We start from the raw sequence: 26035 nt of genomic DNA, 5'->3' as shown, positions 1-26035 counted from the left end.
ACAATATGAGGAGATGCGCGCGACAACATACAAGACATGCTAGAGATTGACAACAGTGACGAAACTGTGAGGGAGCAACGATGACGAAGGAGAAAGTAATGAACATGAAGATCTAGCTCCTCAAAAGGAAGCAAGACCTCAACTTCAAAGGTTCAAGAGAGTCAGTCAACCGTTAACAAGATACCCCTCTATAGAATACATTTTAGGAGTTTTCAGGAGGCTTAATTTCATAGAGACAAAGAGTATCGGATCTAGGTAATGCAAGTTGAGATGCATTTCTTGTATAAGACCAATACTTATGAGCTATTGAGACTTCCTAAGGGCAAAAGCGCACTGCAAAACAAGTGGGTCTTCAAACTAAAGACAAAGAAAAGACGCTAAAGTACAAAGTGCAATTGGTGGCCAAAGGCTTTTGATAGAAGAAACAAATTGATTTTGATAAGATTTTCCACAGTTGTGAAGATGACGCCTATCAGGATAGTTCTACGTCTAGCAGTGAGCCAAGATCTTGAGTTAGAGCAACTCAATGCTTCATAGCGACTTGAAGAAAAAATTTATAACTAGAGGGATTCAAAGGAAAAAAGGTAAGAAGGATATAGTTTGTAAGCTAAAGAAGAGCATTTACAAGCTCAAACAAGCACCACGCCAGTGGTACAAGAAACTTGACTCGTTATAGTGGGTCATTTATAATGGGTCATGGGTGCACACGTACGATTGCATATTCGTGAAACTTCATCATTCTTTTACTTTATGTTGATGATATGCTCTGAGTTGGACAGGATGCAAAGCTGATTTGAGCATTGAAGGAGGAATTATCTAAGTCTTTTGACATGAAGGTTTTAGGGCCAGCACGCCAGATATTAGGCGTGTAGCTTTTTGAGATAGGAAAGTAAAGAAGTTATGGCTATCTGCGTAAAAGTATATTAAATGTGTTCTTGAATGATTCAGCATGAAAGGTGCTAAGTTTGTTAGCATGCCTCTCACAAATACACTTTAAGCTTAGCAAGAGAGATTGTTCAACTACTGAAGAAACAATATGTACCATTCTCAGATGAAGTACATTGATGTAAGATACCACTATTTATGAGATGTAAAGGAAGAGAAGTAGATGCTACCACAGACGATCCATATCAACAAGAATCATGCCGATATGATGATGAAGGCTAGGAATAAGTTTTACATTTGCACGAAGCTAATAGGGATGGACCTCTCCACATAGTCGAGAGGGAGAGAATTGTTGCGGGTCCCTCTTTCTTTGGAAAGTTCTGCCACAATAATTGCATGGGATGGTGCAGCCCATGTGAAAGAAATGGAGATAAAATTTGTTAAAGATGGAGAGCTATAGGTCTAGGGTAGCGCACCTTGTTTTAAGCGGCTATATTGGTTTCTCATTTGAAGCCAAAGGCTATAAAAGGCCTAGCACTTCACTCGTTGAGTGATAGAGAGAACTTGAGTCACAAAGAACTTGAATGAGAGAGAGAGAAAAGTGAGAGAGAAAAAAGAAAGAAAGAGCCTTTTGTGTTTCTTCTCTGGTGTGGAATAAGTATATTAAATGTGTTCTTGAATGATTCAGCATGAAAGGTGCTAAGTTTGTTAGCATGCCTCTCACAAATACACTTTAAGCTTAGCAAGAGAGATTGTTCAACTACTGAAGAAACAATATGTACCATTCTCAGATGAAGTACATTGATGTAAGATACCACTATTTATGAGATGTAAAGGAAGAGAAGTAGATGCTACCACAGACGATCCATATCAACAAGAATCATGCCGATATGATGATGAAGGCTAGGAATAAGTTTTACCTTTGCACGAAGCTAATAGGGATGGACCTCTCCACATAGTCGAGAGGGAGAGAATTGTTGCGGGTCCCTCTTTCTTTGGAAAGTTCTGCCACAATAATTGCATGGGATGGTGCAGCCCATGTGAAAGAAATGGAGATAAAATTTGTCAAAGATGGAGAGCTATAGGTCTAGGGTAGCGCACCTTGTTTTAAGCGGCTATATTGATTTCTCATTTGAAGCCAAAGGCTATAAAAGGCCTAGCACTTCACTCGTTGAGTGATAGAGAGAACTTGAGTCACAAAGAACTTGAATGAGAGAGAGAGAAAAGTGAGAGAGAAAAAAGAAAGAAAGAGCCTTTTGTGTTTCTTCTCTGGTGTGGAATAAGTCTTCTTCTTCTCTGTTTGTTGTTGATGTACCAATTATTTTTTATAGTGGAAAATTTTTCTAGACTAGGTCTTATGATTTTTACCTTCGGTTGAAGGGTTTTCCACGTTAAGAATATTAGCGTCTTGCTGATTATTTCTTGTGGTCATTTTATTATTAGTTGCCTTATTAATCTATTTTATCTATAGAGGAACAGGAAAGGTCATTCAATTATTCCAGCTTTTCCCAACAAGATGGTGCAGCGAAACAAAATGAAATGTGACATGAAGTATGTTTCCACACAATTAGAAAGATAAAAGATCATATGCTGTTGTCTATCCTTTTGAATTCAGCTTGAAAAAACAAATTAAGTTCAAAGTACTTCATACTTAATCTGAAGAAAGCTGGTCAAAACAAATTGCCGACTCAACAGATACAAACTATCATAAGCATGAAAAAGGACTTCAAGGAAAGGGAATCATTTGAACCAACCTTAAACATTGAATTTCGCATTTTATCATATTCAAAACGTTTCAGATGAAGTTGCAGAACAGGTGGGAAATCCACAAATAGAACATTTTTCTTAGCATCCTGAAAATGGAATGAAACATGATTAAACAATAAGTAACAGTATAAGAAAATATCAACAAATTATAGCATGATAAGTATATATTTAAAGATTTCTCCATGAAGAGACTCTTAAGAATTTCCATTAAGCTGATAACAAGACAACTAACCTGCAAACCATACTGTGCTGCCTGATACTGGTCATCTCCTTCAAGACGCTCAACTTCGACATACTTATCAAATGAAGCATAAACGTCCTTACAATTTTTCACATCAAGTTGTAGGTCTATAAGAGATATAATCAAGCCTTTAGTGTATCAAACAGTAATAGTATAATACATGACTTCAACAGATATCATTGTACATCATCTTTCAGTATTACATACCATAAAAGGAGTCCATTCTGGTAGATTTATAGTCAACATTAATGCACTCGACGAAATTCATATGGTGACCTTCAAATAACTGCTTCATTGTCCCCTCAACTACAGTTCCCTGAGACAGAAGTACAAATCATTAGCTTGCATGACAAGCAATGATGCAAATCGCTATATGCAGATACCACACCTTCATCTTATCCTCCAATTTCTGACAAAGCACCCTGTTAAATTCTTGCACATCATGCTGCATAAATCGATCATACTCAACCCATCCAAAAGATTTTGTCAGCTCCTTAGTAGCAACGCTGCTATCACTATATTGAAGCTTGTAAAAAAGTCTTTGCAGGGCCAAAGGAATGCTTCCAGATGGTAGGTCATTCTCAGTTGTGGGCATAAGGTACACAGCCTGAAGAGGCAATCCACAAATAATTAAAACATAAGGAATACAGGAAGCAAAGAAAGTGTCAAACCCATGGGTCAGGGTCATGCCTTCCTAAAGTAAGGAATATGGTACAAAAATTGAATGAGAGAATCCATATAACACGTAGCTCCTTGATTCTTCAGACCAACATAACCTGTCTCTTTTTTTGAGTTGTAATTCCAGTAATCAACTGCCTTACGAACTGTAACCTCCGCTTCCAAAACACATGTATCATTCACAAGATATCCATTACTTGGATCAGAAAGATCAGATAAGGGCATAAACGATGTGAAACCCCAGTCACTTTCAAGTGCATTGAATTGATGTTGGGTGCCTGCAAAAGCAAACAAGCAACATGAATCACATCCCTCTATGCCAAGTGGCCAACTAACATACCAGACACTCGTAAGAGTTAAGACTTTCAAATGAACCAGTAAGTTTCTTTCAAGCATTAAGATGGAAAACAAAATCAGCATGCATCAAGAAATTATGCATAAACTTACTCTCAGCCTAAATACAGTAAATCTATGATACGTCACTTAGGACACATCCCAACAAAAAAACTGATGTGCCAGCACATTTGCACACAAGTCAGGTCTTATTTTCGTCCGAAGCTTACAAATTTTCAAATTGTTCTTTACCTCACATATTAAAATGAGTTTGTTGTGCCCCGTTTTGACAAATAACTACATCACAGATACATTTTACAAAGGTAGATTCTTTCATGTAAAAGTACTAAGAAAGCATTTTATTTGAGTCAAATATGGTGTGTCTAGAATTTGGACATATAGCTGTGTTTACAACCCCATGTATATGTCGGAGCATGGCACTTAAGTTCGTGTCCGTTAATTAATAATAATAAGAAAGAGAAATGATGATTTCTTTGGAGACAAAACAACTCAACTGTAGGATAGAAACTGGCCAAACATGAATGAAAATGAGTATATTTCGAGTTCTCATCCTGTCAGAACCATCCGCATGTGAGTGTATGGTTCTATGCCCTTTGATGGAAAATAGAGGGGCAAAATGGGAATTATCCCCTTTTATGTACGTGGCTCAGAACCTGATAGGATAATTAGTGTTAAGTTTCTAGACGTCTAATGCCAAGGTGTTGGCAATTTACTTATCACTGGATTCGGATGTTCTATTCTGAACCTTCAAGCAACAGGTGGAGTCGTCCATAGCCACTCTAAACACAGAAGTAAACTGAAATGCAGCCACCAACTCATGCATTGTTGCTGTTGGGAATTTAACGCCTAAACCCCTAATGCAACAGAAACGCAGTATAGAAAAAGTACACCAAGATTTACGAGGTTCGGCAACTGCCTACGTCCTCTGGAGCCACACAGATAATTTCTTATTAATCAAACAAGAAATTACAATTTAGGAGCAGATCTCAAAACTGAGATTTCTCAAATAAATACTGTAGCTACAGTGTTAATAATTAAAGGGTATGAACCCTTTCAATTCTCACTTGAGAATAAATACCCCACAATATAAACCCCTCTTTCTTTTCTATTTCTCTCTCTTCTTTAATCCCCCTCAAACACTGTTGAAGCTGGGGATAAATCAAAAATCGCAGCAGCGATTTAGGGCAGCCGCCAGAGAGAAAAGTCGGAGGAGGGGAAGAAATCAGCAGCAACAAACCCTAGGCTGGAGGGGGGTTTTATAGGAAGAGTTGATGGGCTGGCGACAGCCTGTCGCCAGCGACCGCTTCGACGCCAACTTCGAGCCGAACGCAGAGGTCGAACAAACGCCGAGGTCGAACGAACGCAGAGCTGAAAGGGGGAGGCGAACGCAGAGCTCGCGGGAGGCGAACGCAGAGTTCAGGGGGAGGCTCGAACGCAGAGCTGTGCTGCCGAAGATCGCCTGGACCTCGCCGCCTGTGGCTTCGCCTGCGACTGCCGGAGCTCGCCTGCGTCATCCTGGAGCTCGTCGGAGCTCCTCCGCCGCCGGAGGTTGGTATCCACCCCCAACCTAACAATCTCCCACTTGGAGACCAAACCAACGTCAACAGGCTATCTCATCAAGCTCCTGAAACCCCTAATGCAACAGAAACGCAGTATAGAAAAAGTACACCAAGATTTAACGAGGTTCGGCAACTGCCTACGTCCTCGGGAGCCACACAGATAATTTTCTTATTAATCAAATAAGAAATTACAATTTAGGAGCGTATCTCAAAACTGAGATTTCTCAGATAAACACTGTAGCTACAGTGTTAATAATCAAAGGGTATGAACCCTTTCAATTCTCAACTGAGAACAAATACCCCACAATTCAAAACCCCTAATTAATTCCCTCTCTCTCTTCTTAAATCCCCCCAACCTGCACTGTTGAACGCTGGGATAAATCACAAATCGCAGCAGCGATTTAGGGCAGCCGCCAGAGAGAAAAATCGGAGGTGAAGGGGGGAGATCAGCAACTTCAAAACCCTAGCCTGGCCAAAAGAAGGGGGGCGAACGCAGAGGTCGAAAGACGCAGAGCTCGAATGGGGGGTCGAACGCAGACTTCGAAGGGTGCGTTCGCCCAACTCTGCGTTCGCCGAAGTGTGCGTTCACCGAAGGATGGCGTTCGTCGTCTTCGCCTGCATCATCTCCGCCATTCTCGAGCTCGTCGGAGCTCCTCCGCCGTCGGTGATAACCGGAGCTCGCCTGCGGTTCGTCGCCCACGCACGCCTGCAACATCCATGAGCTCGCCGGAGCTCTTCGCCGGTGCAGAGGTTGGTATCCACCCCCAAATTAACAATCTCCCACTTGGAGACCAAACCGACGCCAACGGGCTATCTCATTAAGCTCCTCTCCTGTGTGGCTCCGCCCTCATCATCTTATGCATGAAGGCCAACTGAAGTTGCGCACAACTCCAGTTTCTGAACAGTCACCGTCTTTGTTAACATATCTGCCGGATTCTTACTCCCTAGAATCTTTTCCAGTTTTAACACGTCATCTTCCAACAGGGATCTGATGAAGTGATATCGAAGCGTAATATGCTTCGTTCTAGAATGAAATGCTGAATTCTTCGCCAAGTGTATCCCACTCTGGCTATCACTGTGCAAAACATTCTTCTCCTGTTTGAATCCCAGCTCTGTTAACAAACCCTGAAGCCATATCATCTCTTTACTGGCTTCCGTCACTGCAACGTACTCAGCTTCTGTAGTGGATAGGGTAACGATCTTCTGTACCTGTGACATCCAACTGACAGCTGTAGTTCCAACGGTGAATACATAGCCGGTGGTGCTTCTTCGGTGATCAACTTCGCCGCCAAAGTCTGCATCTACGTACCCTTGCACTTCTACCTCTCCCTTACCAAAGTGCAAACACTTCTGTGTGGTGCCTCGTAGATATCTCAGAATCCACTTGACCGTTTCCCAATGAGCTTTTCCTGAATTCGACATAAACCGGCTGACCACTCCCACTGCATGGCCAATATCTGGTCTCGTACAGACCATAACGTACATCAAACTTCCGATAGCTGAGGCGTAAGGAACCTGAGCCATACTTTCTTTCTCTTCTTCTGACTGAGGAGACTGATCCTTCGATAGACGAAAGTGGCTGGCCAAGGGTGTGCTCACAGGCTTGGCGTTGCCCATGTTAAATCTCTGCAAAACACGGTTGATGTACTCCGTCTGAGATAACTGTAAGAGACCTCTCTTCTTATCTCTCGTGATTTGCATTCCAAGGATCTTCTTCGCTGGACCCAAGTCCTTCATGTCAAACTCCTTTGACAGCTGCTGCTTCAAACTCTTGATATCTTTCATATCTGCTCCTGCAACCAACATATCATCAACATACAGCAGTAGGATGATATAGCTGGACTGATATCTTTTGAAGTAGCAACAGTGGTCGGCGTTGCACTTCTGGAAACCTTCCTTGTGCATGAAGCCGTCAAACTTCTTGTACCACTGTCTTGGGGCTTGTTTCAGGCCATACAAGCTCTTCTTGAGTCTGCACACCAGGTTCTTCTTCTTTTCTTCTGAGAAACCTTCTGGCTGGTGCATGTATATCTCCTCTTCTAGATCTCCGTGAAGAAACGCCGTCTTCACGTCTAACTGCTCGAGATGAAGATCTTCAATTGCTACAATACTCATCACGGTCCTGATAGTATTTAGCTTCACCACGGGAGCGAAAATATCGGTGTAGTCAATTCCTTCCTTCTGCTGGAAACCTTTGACAACCAATCGGGCTTTATATCTCCTGGAACCATCCTGCTCCTCTTTCACCCGGTACACCCATTTGTTGTGGAGTGCCTTCTTACCCGTGGGCAACTCAGCTAGTTCCCACGTCTGGTTTGATATGAGAGACTTCATCTCATCTTTCATTGCAAGCTCCCACTTGCTCGCATCTCCACACTGACAAGCTTCATCAAAGCTTTCAGGCTCCCCACCATCTGTCAACAACAGATAGTTCATGTATCTCCTGTTGGGTACAGGAGGACGAGAAGATCTTCTTAATATCGGAGCTGGTGCGTCGGGCTCCTGCGCACCATCTTGTCCAACAGGCTCTTCTTGCTGAGGACCCTCTGCATTGGGTTCTTCCGAGAGGTTACTCGGGACATCATCTGCATCTACAAATATTGACTCGCTCTCTGAGTTATCTGTCTTGTGCATGTCCTTGTACATCACCTTCTCGTTGAATATCACATCTCTGCTCCGGATCACCTTCTTGTTTTCGTTGTCCCAAATGCGGTAGCCGAACTCATCTTCACCATAGCCGATGAAAGTGTATTTCTTTGACTTGGGATCAAGCTTATTCCTGCCTTGATCACTAATATGCACGTAAGCTACACAACCAAAAACTTTAAGATGTGAGAGTTTTACCTCCTTTCCGCACCATACCTCTTCTGGTATTCTGTGCTCCAATGGAACCGATGGACCTCGGTTAATCAAGTAAGCTGCTGTATTGACCGCTTCTGTTCAGAACTGCTTCGGTAGGCCTGATTGTACTCGAATGCTTCTGGCTCTCTCCGTCAACGTTCGGTTCATCCGCTCAGCTACACCATTTTGCTGAGGCGTACCGGACACGGTTCTTTCCATTCTGATCCCGTGCTCATAGCAGAACTTCTTGAATCCGGTGTCTTCATATTCACCGCCATTATCGGTCCTGAGCTTCTTAATTCTCAGACCGGTCTCATTCTCGACCATAGCTTTCCATCTCCTGAAAGCTTCAAATACTTCTGACTTATGCTTCAGAAAGTAGACCCACACTTTCCGAGAGTGATCATTGATAAAAGTCACGAAGTAGTGTTTTCCACCAATGAACGCGGTGGTTGTTGGTCCCCACACATCTGAGTGAACGAGCTCTAGCTTCTGCTTCCTGGGGGTTCTGCACTTGTCTGAAAGCTGACTCTCTTCTGCTTTCCAAGTATACATTCTTCACACATATCCATCTCCACTGACTGCAGTCCTGGGAGTTTCCCCTTTGTGTGCATGATTTTCATCCCCTTTTCACTCATATGACCGAGTCTCTGGTGCCACAGCTTTGAAGTCTCATTGCCTGCTGCAACTGAGATCAAACCAATTGTCATTGCGCCCTTTGAGATCTTCCAATCATCTTCATGGAAGGTCGTGGTATATCCTTCGCCAGTCAACTGGCCTACGGATATTAAATTCTTTCTCAGGTCGGGAATATGTCTGACATCCTTCAGCTCCCATACTAACCCGTTCAACTTAATTTTCACCACGTCTTTGCCCACAATAGCACATGATTGATCATCACCAAGATATACGTATCCAAGATTTTCGGGGGTATACTTCTCGAAGAATTCTTTCTGAGAAGTAGCGTGGAACGACGCTCCTGAATCTAACACCCAAGATTCCTCCTTGCTCTCCAAAGAGCATATCAATGCGTCGTCTCCTCCTGAAGTGGAGGTGACATTCACCTCTGCCTTCGTCTCCTTCTCCTTTTGTGCACTCTTGCACTGATTCTTGTAATGCCCGGTCTTTCCACAATTCCAACACTCGATAGCCTTCGAGCTGTTGCTTGGATTCCTTGACTTGGACCTCCTGTCCTTTGATCTACCTCACTTCCTCATCAAACTCAATCTCAACTGAACTCAATTGGGTTGTAACCGTATTAAGTTCATTGAGGTGTTGTGCTACTGACGCGCCTTCCGCCATTTTCAGATTGAATAACCGCCGCATTAAATGAACTTTATTTGCGGCTGATGGCTTCTCATACATATTTGAGAGAGCTGCCATAAGACCCGTCGTGGTCTTCTCCTTCGCTATGTTGAACGCAACATTGCGAGTCAACGTCAATCTGATAACTCCGAGGGCTTGTCTATCTAGAAGGTTCCACTCTTCTTCCTTCATAGAATCCGGCTTTTTCCCCGATAGTGGTTGATACAGATTTTTCTGATACAGATAATCCTCTATCTGCATTTTTCAGAATCCGAAATCTGTTCCATCAAATTTCTCAAGTCTCAGCTTTCCTTCATCTGCGGCCATGACTCCCACTTGAATCTGACTTCCTCTAGATCGTTTCACGCTCTGATACCAGTTGTTGGGAATTTAACGCCTAAACCCCTAATGTAACAGAAACGTAGTATAGAAAAAATACACCAAGATTTACGAGGTTCGGTAACTGCCTACGTCCTCGGGAGCCACACAGATAATTTCTTATTAATCAAACAAGAAATTACAATTTAGGAGCAGATCTCAAAACTGAGATTTCTCAAATAAACACTGTAGCTACAGTGTTAATAATTAAAGGGTATGAACCCTTTCAATTCTCACTTGAGAATAAATACCCCACAATATAAACCCCTCTTTCTTTTCTATTTCTCTCTCTTAAATCCCCCTCAACTAAACTGTTGAAAGCTGGGGATTAATCATAAAATCGCAGCTGCGATTTGGGGGGGGTTTTCCGTCGCCGCCAGGGAAGAAGTCGGAGGGGGGGTTTATAGGGAGAGTTGATGGGCTGGCGACAGCCTGTCGCCAGCGACCGCTTCGACGCCAACTTTGAGCTGAACGCAGAGGTCGAACAAACGCCGAGGTCGAACGAACGCAGAGCTGAAAGGGGGAGGCGAACGCAGAGCTCGCGGGAGGCGAACGCAGAGTTCAGGGGGAGGCTCGAACGCAGAGCTGTGCTGCCGAAGATCGCCTGGACCTCGCCGCCTGTGGCTTCGCCTGCGACTGCCGGAGCTCGCCTGCGTCATTCTGGAGCTCGTCGGAGCTCCTCCGCCGTCGGAGGTGAGTTTGGTCTACACCCAAACTAACAATCTCCCACTTGGAGACCAAACCGACGCCGACGGGCTATCTCATCACGCTCCTCTCCTGTGTGGCTCCGCCTTCATCATCTATGCATGAAGGCCAACTGAAGTTGCGCACAACTCCAGTTTCTGAACTGTCACCGTCTTTGTTAACATGTCTGCTGGATTCTTACTTCCTGGAATCTTTTCCAGTTTCAACACGTCATCTTCCAACAGGGAAATTCTCACTTGAGAATAAATACCCCACAATATAAACCCCTCTTTCTTCTCTATTTCTCTCTCTTCTTTAATCCCCCTCAAACACTGTTGAAGCTGGGGATAAATCAAAAATCGCAGCAGCGATTTAGGGCAGCCGCCAGAGAGAAAAGTCGGAGGAGGGGAAGAAATCAGCGGCAACAAACCCTAGGCTGGAGGGGGGGTTTATAGAGAGAGTTGATGGGCTGGCAACAGCCTGTCGCCAGCGACCGCTTCGACGCCAACTTCGAGCCGAACGCAGAGGTCGAACAAACGCCGAGGTCGAACGAACGCAGAGCTGAAAGGGGGAGGCGAACGCAGAGCTCGCGGGAGGCGAACGCAGAGTTCAGGGGGAGGCTCGAACGCAGAGCTGTGCTGCCGAAGATCGCCTGGACCTCGCCGCCTGTGGCTTCGCCTGCGACTGCCGGAGCTCGCCTGCGTCATTCTGGAGCTCGTCGGAGCTCCTCCGCCGTCGGAGGTGAGTTTGGTCTACACCTAAACTAACAGTTGCACAAAAAGCGTAATAAATATTCATTGAGATAATCCTTAGCATCTGTAGTTGTATAATGGGCTTTCTCAAATACTAATCATGTGCATGACTCGTGCTCTGAAGTCTGAACAAACCTAATTAAGCTGGATAATAGCGGCTCTTCCAGACTAGTGTTAAGTCTCATTTTACAAATGACTTTATCATCCACAATAGGGTTAAATCTCATTTTACAAATGACTTTATCAGGGATTCTAGAGAAATTTACTCTTTATCGTCAAGAATACTAATCATCAGTTTATATTGTTATTAAATAGACATATGTGCACAATTCCCCACAAACATATGTCCAAATAACAACCACAAAGCATGGAATTAACGCCCAAAACTTAAATGCATAGCTTTTTGAGAGTCAATTTCCATGCCAGTTAAGACAGAAGCAAAATATACCAGCAAGAATTTCACAAGGACCAGCTCTATGGGGTTGCAGTACTACAAGGCAGGGATTGCAGATTTTCTAGGGAGAATTTGGCACTGAAATATGCTATCTGCTTTCAGAACCCAAACAATGAAGAATAATGGGAAGAGAAAGAGGAATTTAAAACAAGAGGAGGATAGGATAACAAGACAACCTCCATTTTAAACCAAAACACAATTCAATTCATCATCTTTTTCACCCTTTATACAATCAAGTCTAGATTTTATATAGCCATCATATGATTCTATGACTATGAGCATCTTGCAACCAACATCTAATTAAACATGAATCAGAGAGGAATTGTATGCTCTTGGATTCTTTAACTTGAAACATAATGTAAGCATGACCTTGCAAATCCATAAAAGATCTATCTAATAAAAGATATGCAATTAGTCCACTTTATTTAGTTGCACCAACTGGACTGCATGCCAGTAACACATAAACAAACATCGCAAATATGCTTTATACCTCATCCAATGTATCATATGTTGTAGATACAAGGTAGATGGCAGTTGTCTAGTTTCCTCCTCTATACAATCAGAGAATTTATAATTGAATGTTGTAACTGAAGCTTAAAGCTTGAACAACATTAAACGAATAAATCATGTTAATCTGCGTCCAGTGACTTTTAAGTTCAATGAAATCCATAATCATACTATTCAACGATAGATTATATCTTATGCCGTGTTTTGTGACTGAAGTCAGTGTGATCCATGAATGTCAATGCCCAAAAAGATTTACAGACTAAACTAAACTTAAGATTAAGGATTTTCTATTGAGGAATGGGCAGTAACCAAACTGTACCTTTCATTACAGAGTTGTTCTTGTTCGTTTGATTGACAACAGCCAAGCCGAATTGTGTGAGCCTGCTCCAACCATAAGGCAAGCTTGCTGAATCAGCAACATCCAGATACATAGACAAGTGATCCACATCATTTCCTTTGGGAAAAACTAGCAGTCGCCTGTTGATGCATGATGGGAAAAATATCACAACCAAAAATTTTCCCATCCATTACTAGAGATTGAAAGCAAGAGATCAGTATAATACCATTTGAAACTTCCCACAGAAAAAACATCAGAGTAGAGTTTCTTGGTGTTCAATCTCGTGAAATTATCAATTGTCCACGTGAATTTTCCCGTAGGAAGATCTTCTGCCTGCTGACTCTCGGCAGTTGCCTCAGGTTCAGGTTGAACAACTAAAAAGAAATATTCAGCAAAATAGAAATTGAACCCTAAACTACAGCTGACTTGAACTCCAAATAGATCACTTCAGAATAATAATTTTAGCATGAAAGTAAAATCATGAAAATCAATCCACTCAAACTGACAACCAACACTAGGAAGAGAAAATTAGTGAAAATTAAACCCTAACACACAAAATTCACGATAAAATACGGATACAACAAGTAACAAAGACAAAATCTGGGTATCGAAATAACCAAATCAAGAAATCAACAAACCGAACTTTACCTTGCATCGGCTGAGGCCCTTCAACCTGCTGCTCCGAGTGAGGCACCAACATCTCCTCGTCCTCCAGTCGCTGCCAAAACAACAACCACAGCTCAGATCCAAATCGAAACCCTAACAACAAAAATCGACCTCAATGAGCTCCGATCCGGCCTTAATCAAGAATCTCTAAACCCTATGAACCTCCAAAACCGTATCAAACTACTAAAAAAGCAACAAAAAATATCGGGAGAAACGAACCGAGCTAGGGTTTACAGTCGAGAGAGGAGATTACGTACTTCGGAAGGGGGTGGAGTCGTGATCGTCATGGGTCGGGGACAGAAGAGAAGAGTCTGAGAGAGCGGATCGGGGGTAACGAGAATCGAAGCGGCGAAGGACGGGAACGGAGGCGACGCCTCAAGAAACGAGAAGAGAAAATGGCGACCGGAGAAGACTGGGGGTTCTGTTTTGTACGGAGGTGTTTGGCTATTTATAGGGGTGGGGAAAAGGCGCTGAGTACGATGTCGTAGTGTGGATCAGCAGTAGTGGTGACAGTTGAGAAAAGCATGTGGCCGTTGGGAGCGGGTTGTGGTGTTCCTCTGTAACACGTTAAGAGAGGTGGGAGCATTGTAGGGTTGTGACACGTGGGAGGTGGATTGTCCAGGGGCAGACCCTGGCTCGCTCAGTTGTTTTCAGCGGTCCGAGATGGGCTGATTAGTTAGATATGCTTGGAGGGGCGGGCACTGGGCGGGGTGAGCCCACGAAAGCTCGGCCTGCAGTTAGGCCCAATTCGACTCGGTCCGATGCTTGATGGGTCAAATTTGCCCCGCTACTGTAGCAGGCCACAGCTAAGTGCTGGGTTAACCCATGCAGGCTAGTAATTCGCTCCCAATGTGGGCAGGATGGCCTACTTGTGGGGCCGCACAAATTAGACTTCCTTTTACTATACAAATTTTTTTATTGGTTTTTTGTATTTTCTTATCGTTTTTCAAGTAAAGGAGCAATTATTTGTTGACCATGTACGTGGGACTTGCTCTGAGCCATCTTAAATCTTTTTGTTTTGACAATATTTCTAAACATACAATTTTATTTAATTAAAAAAATTCCCCACTTCTTATAATAGTTAAATTGTTTAGTTTGTTAATTACATATAATTGGTAAGTGTTAAACGTTATCTAGAAAAGTATTTAAATTTAGAAAATTAGAAAGTGAAAAATGAAAATAAATGTGAGACAAGGGGTCGGCCTGTGGTATGGTCCGTCCCGCTTGTTCTCGTCCAAATAACTGGTTGGGTCTAGTTCTAGCCAGAGTCGGTACATTGATCCGCTACGAGCGACATGCCATTGGGCCGGCATGAGCTAGCCCATGGGACGAGCCCGGCACGTTCCGGTGCCCGCTCGTGCCTGTTTGGTAGAAATATATGCATGTGTACTGGATTCTACGCGCAAGTAATGATGGATCCAGAAAAACTTTATAAAGATAATACACTAACATTCAAATGGACTATATTCTCAACCTAAACAGGCTAAACTCAAAGAGGATGCAAATATTCTAAACATTATTATGGGGGAATGACCTGAAAAATCTAGAAAACCTAATATAAATCTCAATAAGCTTAGGAGCGCAACTCCCCCAAAGCTTATATGTCCGTCTGCCGCTGCGTACAAGTTCGATAGATTTATATATGTATAAAGTGTGCATATGCGTATATGCATGTATTGTGTATACAAAAGTATACTTCGTAGATCTGCGTCAACAGAGAAGAGAAGTGAAGCCACGCCGACTTATTGTTATTGATTCGTCGAGGCTCACTAATAAATTGTTTGGATTGGAGAAAAGGATAATCTATGCAAACTCGCACAATTAATACACAAAGAATGTTGAATATTGGAACAAAAACTTGATGGAGAGTTTTATACCTTATGCTTGTTAGCTATGTACGTTAATATTATCGAAACTTGTTTTCCTTCAATCAATGCCCAGAAAATTAAGTTTCTCCATGTTCACTTAAATGCATGTTATTATGCAATGGCAGATCTAGGAATTCTAGAAAGTGATATCACTATATAATATATAAAATAAAAAATTGCCTCTTAAGAGTTTTTATTTTTCAAAAAAGTACATAATAACATCATTGACACTATCAAACACATCTTTCTCAAAGTATGCCACTAAGCAATTATTAAGCTAATGTGGATAGTGGTTCAAGGATAATAAGCATAAACTAAGCTAATTACTAATTAATATATAGGTATAAAATATCATGTATACTGTAGTAGTAATGGGAGTTGGTATCAAGAATAGCTTCTATGTGAGTGATGGTAATATGGTTTTAGAGTCTTAACGGCTCTTATCTTGCTCTAAGTGGAAACAACTTTAGGTTTAAGTGGAAACAACTTTAGGTTTCAGCGCATAGCCAATTTCTTAGTCTGACACAGCGCAGAAGTAATAACCTCGGAATCCACCAAGGAGTGTTCTCTGAATCAAACAATCTCTGAATCCACGAATAACTTTGAATCCACGAAGAAAATAATGAAAGAGAAATTTTATTGATGAAAAGATATTCCTCTAAGGCTTACAATACTCTGTTTAAATAGAAAAAGAAACAAGACTTCTACCACGACTCAAACTTTACCAAAAATACAAATAACATAACTCTTCATAAAATGTCTCTTTAAGATTAGGGAAGTCAATCGGTCAAGTTTGGGAGCAAACCGGATTTGCTTCCTAAATAAAACAGATTCCTAAAATATTACCAAAAATAGTAAAAAAAACTTGCAAAAACGTCTCTCAATCCGGGGGAATTTGGCGAATTGGATGGAGGTAAACCAAACTTCGGTTGATTTGGTCGGCCCCGTCTCGAAAAAATACGCGATTTTCATATATAATTCATTCAATTCTGACTTGCAGTTTGAAAGATACGACCCGTTCTTCGTGGCAAGTTATTTCCTCGACCGGGTCCACGTTTGGGCTTGTGTCTGTCTCGTTTCTCCATAAACATGTCTTTCGTGTGTTCTACATCATAGTCTCACTTGGTATATGTTGGAAAAATTATCAAATAATAATATTATAACATGAAGTAAATCTGAAATTAAAATAAATAAGAGATAAGAAAAATCAGGCCTGACGGGAGCAGTCGTGTATTCACTATCCTAGAATATTGAGAACCCGCCTATCACCCTGGCGCAGATGGTTCCCTCCCCCTAGTGATAAAATCCCCCGGAAACAATCGGCCTCTGCATTCGGGCGAGAGTGCAGAGCTTCAGCTCAGATGAAGGAAGTTGCCCAAAAAATAAAACCAATACTATGAAGAAATAATATGAAGAGGAGAGAAGAGACTTGTTGTTTTTCTTGTTGTTTTTCCGAGAATATGAAAAGCTGCTTATATAGGGGTCTTAGAGAGCCGTTACAAATCCTAGCAATCAATACAGTAACGTACGTCATAATGTCGACCGTTACGCAATAAACCCATAATTAATACGGTAACGTTCGCTATAATTATATAGCCATTATGCATGTATTAATTGCCAAGGAAAATAAAATATGTAAAACATGTTAAATTTCCTTTTCTTTAATAAAATATCCAACAGTCCTCCCCCCAAAAGGCAATATTAACTAAAAACTCAGTAATCAATAATCAATAAATAAATCATAAAACAAATATAGGTTGGGCAACCTTACGTATCGTGAATTCCGGAGAAGTAGCTTTCGGCTTTGAACCTTTCCTTAGTGAGTTCATTGCCACCTGAGAGACATAATGGACTAAGCCTTGAATTAGGCCCCTTGAATCAGGTATTGATAAAAACACACACAATACATCTTCATCTATTGAGCAAAGCGGGTTGAGCGTTAAAGGCCATGCTCATAATAAACCGACTCATAAGAGTTTCTAGGGGTTAGCCCTGCCCCCCTCCCAACCGTGACCATCACGGTTCCTCTCACGTAGGTAAGTCCTCAAAGGATACTACAACTATTTATTTAATACCCCCACAATACACACGTTGGACTTATTAAGAGTAAAACTTAGCCTAGCTAGCTGTATTATAAAAGCATCATCATCATAGAGAAGGGGTAGTAGCACAAGCTACATAGTGATATATGAATATATCTGGGTCGATACTCTACACGAGTGTCACTAGTCCAGCTTGTTTCTACCATATTGAACCAACATTGGGACTATGTCTCCAAATAAGGGTTGGGTTGCCACTGTCAGTGACCTTATCTATGGGCTTAACCCCATCTCCCTCGATGAATCCAGAACCACACTCCTGGATAGACCCTTTGTCAAAGGGTCAACAAGATTCTTTTCACAGACTTTACAAAGTCTAGAATCACAACTTTGCCTAGCAGGCGTTGTATTTATTTGTCAAGTTCTTATTTTGTAATTAGTCCATCATATTGTTTGAAATTAACATTAGGTCATGGTCTATGATCATAAAAGATCATAGTCTATGTCTGAAGATGTAAACACATAGTGTTTGTGCAGATTAGGATTTGACCTTAATATCTGAACATTTCAAACTAATGTGGAACTAAAATTCTGCAGTTATGCATATGCACATACATGAATGAAATTAATAATAGATACATGCAGAGCATTCAAGAGAACAATATATTTCATACTTCATAATTCATATGCATAAATTTTTTTAAAATTCTTCTATTATAAGAGGTTACAAATTGGTTGCCTACAAAGGAGACATTTCAAATTTAAATCGGTTGCCTACAAATAAGATCTTCCAAATTTAAATTGGTTGTCTACAAAAAAGACCTTCCAAATTTATGTTGTCATTTTCTAGTACCACCTCTTATACAAATAATAATAATAATAATTGTACATACGTGCTTTAAATTTTACAAATGTATTCTTGCATAAAACCTCATAATTAATCATGTAACAAATGCAGGTTATCTAAAAGGACATATGAAGATTTATTGCAATATCCATCATAACGCAATAAAAGAGATGAACTTTACATTTGAAGATTTGAAATATAATCCACCATATAAAATAGAATTTTAAAAAATGCACCTCTTTGATTTAGTTCGCTCATATATTGATCATTTATCATTAGACAATATATGATGCAAGAAGCGTAATTAAATAAATGCATATGAATTTTTCTCATAATTCCGGTTCCCCTTATTCCTAACCAAAAACTCCTTAAGTGAAAAGATTAAAGTTTTACCCGGGTAGTTAGCCAGGTAAGGATAGTACTAGAGGTTGATCAAAGATCAAGTATGTACCTCGTTCCTTGCAGAGCGCGTTACGCAACCCCTAAACTTTGCCTTAGACACCAACTAATCCAAGAAAACTTGAATCGGTTCACTCAATGAGTTTTTGTTCCTTAATAGTATATAGATATTTTAAAATATTTCCTACAAGCATTTAATTTGCCAAGCAATTATACTGCAAACATATGTTGGATAAGGCCGAGGAGGGGTTTACCTATTGATGTTCGAACCTCATGATTTTCAAGTCTTGAGAGTAAAAACCCATCTGCTGCAAACAACTGCCACATAAGTTGCTGAACAAATTTGCATTCACTTTTACCACCTTATGTACTAAGGTTATTAGATGCATAAACACTCCAAAGTATGGAATTATTAATAATAGAAGGTACCATATTGATAGGTTAAAGAAATGAAAGCATTAAACCATGAAAAATTTTAAATACTTCAAAACATATATATATCCAGATTTTGTTCACTTGTCAAACCATGTATATGAGACTTTCAAGAATAAATATGTACACTGCTGCAAATTTCATAAGCATGTTTCATTGAACATTACAAATGCGTGCATATTTCAAATTATTTTCCAATTAAGGTCAACTATATATCTATATGAGCATCACTCAGATCTGACTTAATGAATGTACATGGCAGAAGCTAATGACCCAATAGATTATGTTCAAAACAAATCAAATTAGGAAACTGATTTGATCAAGAGTTCAAGAAACATGAGGTGAAATCAAAGATACGAACTTGAACATGGAGGTAAGAAAAATTATTCTATTATATACAACTGCAAAGGAGAGTGGAGCAACAATGGAAGCCATCCTTCAATTATTGCAAAGTTATAGCCAAGGCAATTGTACTTATAAAATTCAGTTATTATGCAATCATGACATTTCTAATGATATTTTTAGATATTTTTTGATAAGCATAGAAAACAAACTTCTGCTTCTAATAAGTTTCACGGGTCATATTATATAAATCTTCCTCATACAACAACAGAAAGATATACCAAGGTAGATTGACCTAAAAAGTGTTGATAAAAAGGTCGGTTAACAAGAAACTTACACGCTTTTGTAATTAATTACAGTTAGTTTTTAATTATAATCAAATAAAAGCAATTAAAGCAATTTAAACAATTAATTGCAATTAACCGTTAAAATTAATTGGCAGTTAATTAAATTAACAGAAACATTAACTACAAAATGTATTTATTTTCGCCATTGACCAAGCCAAGGTTAGGGTTTCACTTCTTGTCTTCTTCACTTCTATGCTTCTTTTGACAAAATTGTGAATTGATGTAGAAATTTTGATTTATCTGTAAGTTCTCAGTTCTCACTAGGGTTTAGGAAGTAGGGCTTTGTGGAATTAGGGTTTAAGAATTAGAGCTTTGTAAAATTAAAATTTAAATTGATTAGGGCCTAAATTGAAATTGAAATTGGAATTAGTTCTCACTAGATTTTATTGTTTAATTTCAAATTTCAATTTAAATATTTGATATATTTTAGTCCCTAACATGTTTTTTGGTAGGACTTCTTGATTAATTTATTTTTCTCGATATTTATTAGATTGTAGCAGATTCAGAATTAAATTTGGATATCATGCCTCCTCGAAAGTATATGTCTGGACATGATAAGCGGATAAAGAAACAAAAAATTGAAGAATTCAATCGATCTCAAGCGGGAGCACTTGAAAAATTTATTACTTGTAGTAGAAATATATATTCTAATTCAGTTCAAGATTCGGTGAATGTTGAAAATGAGCAACCTGAAAATCAAGAAAGCGATGATTTGGTTAATGAAAATTTGAATGAGAATAGAAATTCCATTGAAGAAGGTGAAGAACATGAAGATTCTAATGAGAATAGAAATTTGAATGAGAATAGCAATGTAAATGAACATGAAGAAAATGTAAATGAACATGAAGATTTGGTACAAGAAGAAAACCTTGAAAGAAGGCCTTCAAACATAAATGACCCAGGAAATTGGAAAAATATTGATCAAAGATTGAGAGACTTATTGGTTGAAAGAGGTCCCAAAAGAAATGATAATCTTGATTTTCCAAAAGATTCAGAAGGTAGACATTTCTCCTCAACACATTACATTCATAACTTATCCAATGGTGAATATCATGATAGAAAATGGCTTATCTATTCAAATTCTTTGGACAATGTTTTTTGTTTTTGTTGTAAGTTGTTCAAAAATGATGCAAACAAAATTCAATTGGCAAATGATGGAGTTAGAGACTGGAGAAATCTCAGTGCCAGACTTAAAAGTCATGAAACAAGTAGTGAACACATTGTTAACATGAAGAGTTGGATTGAATTAGAGATCAGATTACGACAAAATGCGACAATCGATAAAAGTGTTGAAGAACAAATCAACAAAGAACGAGAACATTGAAGAAAAGTACTATTGAGAGTAGTTGTTGTTGTGAAAACACTTGCTAAAAATAGTTTGGCATTTCCTGAAGGTAATGAGAAGCTTTATGAAGAAAATAATGGAAATTTTTTAAGTATAATAGAAATGATTGCCGAATTTGATCCAATAATGAAAGAGCACGTTCGTCGAATTCAGGAGAAAGAAATTCATTATCATTATCTTAGTCACAAAATTCAAAATGAATTTATTCTTCTAATAGCAGATGAGATCAAAAGTTTAATCATCCAAAAGATTAAAGAAGCAAAGTACTTTTCTGTTATTCTTGATTGTACTCCGGATGCAAGCCATGAAGAGCAAATGTCACTTATATTAAGATGCGTGAATATTTCAACAAGCCCAATAAAGATGGAGGAGTTCTTTTTAGGATTTTTAAAGGTGGAGATACATCAGGACGAGGACTTTTTGAAGAACTTGTAAATATTTTGCAAGAGCTTAAACTTGATATTGGTGATGTAAGAGGACAAGGGTATGATAATGGTTCTAATATGAAAGGAAAACATAAAGGTGTACAAAGAAGATTATTAGAGATAAATCCTAGAGCATTCTACACACCTTGTGGTTGTCATAGTCTTAACCTTGCACTTTGTGATATGGTAAACTCTTGTTCGCAAGCTTCATCTTTTTTCGGAGTGGTGCAGCGCATATATTCATTGTTTGCATCTTCTACAAAACGGTGGAAAGTTATTACAGATAATGTTAAATGTTTCACACTTAAGCCATCATCACAAATTCGTTGGGAAGATCAAGTTGAAAGTGTTAAAGCAATAAGATTCCAAGCTCCAGATATAAGAGATGCTTTGATTTACTTAGCAAGTTCTAGTGAAGATCCCAAGACAAAAAGTGATGCTGAGTGCTTAGCAACATATGAAATTGAGAATTTTGAGTTCTTACTTGGTATGGTTATTTGGTTTGATATTTTGAATGCTATTAACAAAATAAGTAAAATCATGCAATTAGAGGATATACAGATTGATGTTGCTATAGACCTTTTAAGAGGGCTCATTTCTTTTTTTGAAAGCTACAGAGAAAATGGATTTGAAGCAGCTATGGTTGAGGCTAAAGAAATTGCAGTTAGAATGAAAGTTGAACCCATTTTTCGTGAACGTCGCATCATTCGTAGAAAGAAACATTTTGATGAAAATGCTAGTAAAGAGATGGCAATGACAGCTGAAGAATCCTTTAGAGTCAATTACTTCATATATATCGTTGATCAAGCTCTTTCTTCACTCAAGAGTAGATTTGAACAGTTTCAACAGTATGATGAATCTTTTGGTTTCTTGTTTAATTTGGAGAGGTTGAAGTCTGCAGATAATGATAGTTTGAAGTGTTCATGTCTTAACCTTGAAGATCTCCTAAAGCATGACAAAAATTTTGATATTAATGGGACAAAATTATTTTCAGAACTCCAAATCTTAAGAGAAGCATTACCAAGAGGAACAAAAAAAGCAATTGAAGTATTGAATTTTATGGAAAGGCTAAATTGTTGTTTTCCAAATGCTTGGATTGCTTATAGAGTATTATTGACAATACCAGTTACAGTTGCATCGGCCGAGAGAAGCTTTTCAAAGTTGAAGCTCATCAAATCTTATCTACGGTCAACAATGTCACAAGAGAGATTGAATGGATTGGCTATGATATCTATCGAAAAAAATTTATTGGAGAAGCTTGATTGGAACATTTTAATTGATAATTTTACAGCTCAAAATGCAAGGCGATCCCATTTAATGTAGTATGAATTGTGTTATTTATAAAGCATCAAGAAGTTTTTTGATTTTAATATTAACACGATTATGTGCTTATTGTCTCATTTTAATAAAAAATATTTTACTATCTTATAAAAAATTTTGTGTATGGAATATTGTATATAGAGGCCCCTCATTTGAAAGCTTGATTAGGGCCCCGTGAAAAATTAAGAATATCGGGGCCGGCCCTGCTCATACATGCAAGCGAGCACAAGCGCACACACACATAAGTTCATCTCCATGCATACAACAACAGAAAGATATACCAAGGTAGATTGACCTAAAAAGTGTTGATAAAAAGGTCGGTTAACAAGAAACTTGCACGCTTTTGTAATTATTAATTACAGTTAGTTTTTAATTATAATCAAATAAAAGCAATTAAAGCAATTTAAACAATTAATTGTTAAAATTAATTAGCAGTTAATTAAATTAACAGAAACATTAACTACAAAATGTATTTATTTTTAATAATGAACAATAATGTTTTCAATAAAAATGAACAGTAACGGTTTTAAAATAAATGAACAGTGAAAGGTTTATTTTTTGGAATGAACGGTAACGGCTACAATTTTTTTTAAACTTTATAACAACAACAAATCAATAATACTAATAGATAAACAAATATATAATTAAAGCAATTATATATTTTTTGTGAACAGTAACTATAAAAAAATTTTCTGATATTTTTTCGTGTGAACGGCAAACTTTTGATGAACAGTAAATTTTAATTTTTTTCAAATTTAAAAATTAACAACTATGAATACTCAATCTTCTAGATTGTTGGAAAAATTATCAAATAATAAGATTATAGCATGAAGTAAATCCGAAATTAAAATAAATAAGAGATAAGAAGAATCAAGTCTGACGGGAGCAGTTATGTATTCACTACCCTATAATATTGAGAACCCGCCTATCGCCCTGACGCAGATGGTTCCCTCCCCCTAGCGGTAAAAGCCCCCGGAAATGGTCGGCCTCTGCACTCGGGCGAGAGTGCAGAGCTTCAGCTCAGATGAAGGAAGTTGTCAAAAAAATAAAACCAATACTATGAAGAAATAATATGAAGAGGAGAGAAGAGACTTGTTGTTTTTCTTGTTGGACTGCCGCTGATGAATATGGGTTTGGGATTCGTCTCAGTACCCATGTTCACCTGGAGGACTTCGTCTTTAGTTGGTGGTTCACGCTGTTCGAAGCGACTGTTCCACTGGGCATTAACATGGCGATCCCATGTTTCGTCGTAAAGTGGAAGTTGTTCGTCCTCCGCCATTCCGACGGGGTCTACTGTGGCCATATTGACCGTAAGACCATCGAACAGATCCTTTACGCTGACGTCGGAGTCCCAGGCCGAGGTTGTTGACGATTGATCCCCTGAACACGCGTAATCGGAATCAGCAATCAATACAGTAACGTACGCCATAATGTCGACCGTTACGCAATAAACCCGTAATTAATACGGTAATGTTCGCCATAATTATATAGCCATTATGAACGTATTAATTGCCGAGGAAAATAAAATATGTAAAACATGTTAAATTGCTTTTTATTTAATAGAATATCCAACAGTATACACAATAAATGGGTCACGCAAGTTCTACTGGGATTGCCTATAGCTTTATTGGGTAGGTTTCTTAGTGAGCTTTAAGTTGTAAGTGGGGATGGGTAATTTAGTTTGCGGAGCAGAGTGTTATCTCTTGACACCACTTTGCTCCGCATAGGCCCGCCGAAAGTTAGAAAATGTGTAAACTTTTAAAATATAAAGTGTCAGAAAGAAACTTTGATTACAAATTGCGTTAATTTTAGGGTATCAAAATGTCAAAAATAAATTTTGGGATATCGAAGTTATAAAAGGCACAAACTTTGGTGTACCAAAGTGTAAATAACTCTTATTTGTGTGATGTCTGGAAATATTCAACCACAAGATAGAAGAGAGAAGGAAGTAGCACAAACTTAAACATTAAAACAATTTTACGCAACCCAATTTTGATGTAATTATACGTCGACAAGGTTCACGTTTGACCAATTGACACCCTGAAAGTTGGTTCAAAAAAATAGCTATACGATCTTCCGAAAAGTGTTGTATTGAAGTACATGTTAGTTTATGCTATTGTAACATAGTATCCATATACTACAGATTTCTGGTAGAGTATAAATTTCTGTTTAGATCTCTCTTTTGCACATCTCCAGCAGAGTAGAATGTTGTGGTATTGACCTCCTCTGTCTTATTAATTTGGTAAGTGAGAGTTGACCTCAAGGCTAACTGTTTCTAAATATACCAAAGTTTTAAAAGTTGGAATGCAAAAAATCAAAGGATTTTTATTTTTAATTTTTTCTTGGAAAATATTTCTTAGCCGGGAGACCCTAGTGTCACCTTTACCTCTAGTGAGATACTATTCATTTTAGGAATAAAGTCTGTTCTAGCATTATCCCATTTATTATCGAGCTTAAATACAAAAGACATTTTACTGGAGATCACCTTGCAAGGTGATCAATTTAGTTTGTGATACGTTCAACTCGAGGCAAGTAATCTAGCCCAGAAAGATGAAGTAAGATACCAAAATTATTTCAGAGGTAATCTAATTTAAAGGCTGAATTGCTCAATATACAACCTAGCAGAATATAGAATCATTTATCTCAAAGACGATAGTATAATGCATCGCGAAGTGGGATCAAAGAGCCTACTTTGTTACCAAAGACAACGAGATGTTCTTGTGCTTTGTATTGTATAAGATAATCCGAAGAATCCTCCTCTTGAGCATGCAAAAGTCATTCACAAATTCTAGGAAATTTTCTTGTTTCTTATATATAGCTAAATTACTACAGTGGTATGTCTTTTTTTTTTATTAGCAAAACCCGATTGATATATTCAGAGCTACTTCTTTACCAGTAATGTATATTTATTGGCTCTGGGTCATTAAGGTATAAAAAGTCAGCATGCTTAACAAATAAGACTATCCGATCGTTGGCAACAAGATTTAAGCAGCAAATTTAGAGTTTTTTTTTTCATATATACCCCTCAGATATTCCATATTCATAAAAATTCAGGAGAATTGTTGAGAATAAACAAACCCAGAAGGTAAACAAGGATATTTTCAAGAGGATACTGGATAGAATAAAAAAGGACGATGATATTGTAATGAATAATTTTATCTTTGTACAATAATTTTATCGAGGTTCATCGTAATATATATTCTGCAGGATCATATTTGTAAACAAGTAGGGAAATCTTGGAGAGAGGAGTTTTAGCCAGGTTC

The 26035-nt window shown here is 38.8% G+C and overlaps 2 protein-coding genes and 1 pseudogene across 2 annotated transcripts; 2 read left to right on the top strand and 1 right to left on the bottom strand.

The window, feature by feature from the left end:
* The window catches only part of LOC109843894, a 67632-nt pseudogene extending 53891 nt beyond the window's left edge, over nt 1-13741 (bottom strand).
* Nucleotides 19361-21006, top strand: LOC109842010 (zinc finger MYM-type protein 5-like). Its single transcript, XM_020410931.1, has 2 exons — nt 19361-19366; nt 20173-21006. The coding sequence occupies exons 1-2, from the start codon at nt 19361-19363 to the stop codon at nt 21004-21006; spliced, it is 840 nt and encodes a 279-aa protein (XP_020266520.1).
* Nucleotides 21360-22775, top strand: LOC109842009 (zinc finger MYM-type protein 1-like). The gene has a single exon (XM_020410930.1). It carries the CDS (start codon nt 21360-21362, stop codon nt 22773-22775), a length of 1416 nt encoding a protein of 471 aa, XP_020266519.1.

Source organism: Asparagus officinalis, chromosome 5, assembly GCF_001876935.1.
Source record: "Asparagus officinalis chromosome 5, Aspof.V1, whole genome shotgun sequence".
Classification (NCBI taxonomy): Eukaryota; Viridiplantae; Streptophyta; class Magnoliopsida; order Asparagales; family Asparagaceae; genus Asparagus; species Asparagus officinalis.
This window is presented reverse-complemented; position numbering and strand designations above follow the sequence as displayed.